Below are 2,840 nucleotides of genomic sequence, written 5' to 3'. Positions count from 1 at the left end.
TAAAAGACAAAACACTAGAACTACAAGACAACCCTCTGTGCCCCCCTCCTATATTTCAACCCCTAAATTAAATTAATGTTACCAAACAAACACATCAATTACTGGGTGCATGCTTAGAAATAATAACATTAATATTTTAATGTCTGAATCACCAAATGAGAATCTTAACTATTAACTGTTCTTCCTCGGGCAACGGGCACCTTCTCCTCCATCCACGAACCACAATGTACTAAGATCATTAAACTACAACTTCAAGAAATTAGAAGCTATGCTTACTAATTAATGATCATTAGTTCAAACATGTAAAATATTATTACCATTTACGCAATTAAAGAGGAATTTTTCGTGCTTTGAATGAGAGAATATACCAAGAAAAATGCAGAGTTACACATGAAATAGCCTCAAGTTGTGGCTGCTACAGTGACAGTATTGTTAAAAGGTTTCCTTTTTTGGCGACATTATTATTAATATTAAATAAACAAATAAAGTGGTAAAGATTTGATAAGTAGATCCTACTTACCTAGTACCCAAATTTGAATGTAAGGTAGCCATGAACAGTGCATTTGAATGTTAGCCAAGACTGAAATATCTTATGTGATTAAAAGAAAATACTGAAAAGAAAAGAAGATTCTTTCGTTTAATTACTAAGCCTTTAACACTTTTGGTAATTGATGAAATCCCAGAAATTCAAGTGAAGACATGTCCATCAATAAAGTTTCAATAGGGTCCCAAAAAATTTGAATGTGCCTCTCTCCCTCTCTAACTCTCTTTGACTGCTACGGGCAGCCCTACCCGCTGCCCGCCATCATAATTCCAACATTAAGATAAACAAATCCAAATAAGGTTGTCACCAATGTAATAAATCAAAGATAAAAATCTCTACTCTCACAGTTTTTTTTCCTCCAAAGAGTTAAAATTTGCGGCTGCAATCTCGTGTGAGGTGTTGCTATGTCTTTTCTTTTCTATTTTCATGAGTTTGTCTTCTTGTGTTAAATGGAATTTGGGGTTTCTTGAGTTATGTTATTAATTACTGTGACACTGTAATTATGATTTGGTTGGAAACTTAGGTTTATGTAAAAACTGTAGCATACCTCTTCAGAATGCCAAAATGGGTGTTTAAAAAGCTATTGATGTCCCTTTTAAGAAACCTTGTCTTCAAGATTCCTTGCTCCACTCTCTTGAGTTTGGCTATTTCAGTGTGCTAGTGGTGTCAGTTATATATATACCGAAGGGGTGAAGGAGAGATAGTTCCCACTTCAATCATCATTACCAAACTTCTCCACAAAACCAAACCCTCACTCTCCCTCCCAACTTTTGAGTCAAAAATTATCATTTCAAACCACTCTTCTGCTGGAGGATAAGTTTGTGCCTTCCAAGTGTTTGGTTTGTGACCCTGCTCTGGTGCCTGCCCTGGTAAAGCTTCAATATCTTGTAGTTGCCAGCTTTTGTACATGCCAGTTTATACCAAACTTTACCAGTTCTTTTAAACCAAACCCCTCCAGAATAAGCTTTTCCCTCCTTGTCTCAAGAAAATGGCACCTTCTGGAAGGGCAACAACTGCAGCAACATCAACAAGGACAGCCTCAAAGACAAAAACCACCACAACAACAAGAAGGAGAACAAGACAGCAAAGAAGAACAGCACAGTTCAAGAAGAAGCAGCAGCAGCAGCAGCACACAAAGAGCAACAAAAAGCAAGAGACTGAACTTGTTCCAACTGTTTTACCCTCCAGCTGCTCCTCCATAAGCTCACAAGACTCCTCAAAGGAAGTTGACATGCAAGGTTCTGAGGTCATTGATGTGTCCTTAAGTCCGTGTTCTACACCAAAGGGTCAGAAGTTTAGGATTCCTGAGATTTCCACATGCCCTCCAGCACCAAAGAAGCCAAGGGTTCTTTCCAATTGCTCTTTGCGAAGGTCTCCACTTTCATTCTTTGTACCACCTGACTTGGAGCACTTTTTCTTAGTGGCACTTCGAGATGTCTCAGTTTGATTTTGTGTGTTAATAGATGATTGAGAAAGATACATGTGTTATAGTAATAAGATCATCACACTTTAGAAGGTGGACTTTTGAAGTGGTTTTAGTATATTTTCTCTTCCTGTGTACCTCTAGCAAATGACAGAGGTATGCTTTTGAGAACTTTAGATTTTCGTGTGTTCATCTTAGAAATAGTTACCACTTCCCCCTTTCTTCAATTTCTGCTAATTTTAACATTTTGTAGGGTTTGCAGTAACTAAATTTAGCTGGGGTGGTTCCCCAACTAAATTTAGATTTTTAGCTTACTTTCATTTTTTTTTCTTCTTTTCCCTCTTATAGAAGACATGTTCTGACCTTCAAGTGTGTGCTGAGTGCAAATGTAATGGGTTTGGTTTAAGGTGTGTGAGTGTTCAAGCTTGCAACTCAACAAAGCTTCAGCTGTCAATTAGAGAAAGTAAAGTCATACACTTTCCTTTTGTATGAAAAATCCCTCTGTTTTTTTCTCCCTCTGCCTCTCATACTGCATCACTTGTTGGCAATGATACTTCTACTTTCGCAGTTAATTTTGGCACCCTTTTGTTTTCTATGATATATTCACGGCGACAACAAGGTAGGTAAATTGTTACCAATCCATTTTCTGCATTACAGATAAATAATTTCAGAAGTAGTACTCTGTACTCTGCAGTTGAATACACGCAAATTTGTATAATAACAAATTCAAATCAAATCAAACATCATCTTCAATACCTGATATCATGATTAGACACTCTTTGTAATTAAGTGTTTGATTTTTATTTAGTAGTTGGTAAGACAAAACCCCACTAATCATTATACAGTAGCACTATAGTTTGTCTTCAACATTTG

At 36.8% G+C, this 2,840-nt stretch overlaps 1 protein-coding gene across 1 annotated transcript; it reads left to right on the top strand.

Annotated features, from left to right (window-relative positions):
• Positions 1 to 1,123: 1,123 nt before the first annotated feature.
• LOC106775341 (cyclin-dependent protein kinase inhibitor SMR9) lies at positions 1,124 to 2,539 on the top strand. Its single transcript, XM_014662451.2, has one exon. It carries the CDS (start codon positions 1,533 to 1,535, stop codon positions 1,989 to 1,991), a length of 459 nt encoding a protein of 152 aa, XP_014517937.1. The 5' UTR covers positions 1,124 to 1,532; the 3' UTR covers positions 1,992 to 2,539.
• Positions 2,540 to 2,840: the final 301 nt, after the last annotated feature.

Source organism: Vigna radiata, chromosome 10 (genome assembly GCF_000741045.1).
Source record: "Vigna radiata var. radiata cultivar VC1973A chromosome 10, Vradiata_ver6, whole genome shotgun sequence".
Taxonomy (NCBI): domain Eukaryota; kingdom Viridiplantae; phylum Streptophyta; class Magnoliopsida; order Fabales; family Fabaceae; genus Vigna; species Vigna radiata.
Note: the sequence above shows the minus strand (reverse complement) of the source record. Positions and strands in the feature narration are given on the sequence as shown.

Excerpts from the sequence above, each read along its gene's own strand:
- LOC106775341 (XM_014662451.2), top strand. The coding sequence starts at position 1,533 with ATGGCACCTTCTGGAAGGGCAACAACTGCAGCAACATCAACAAGGACA.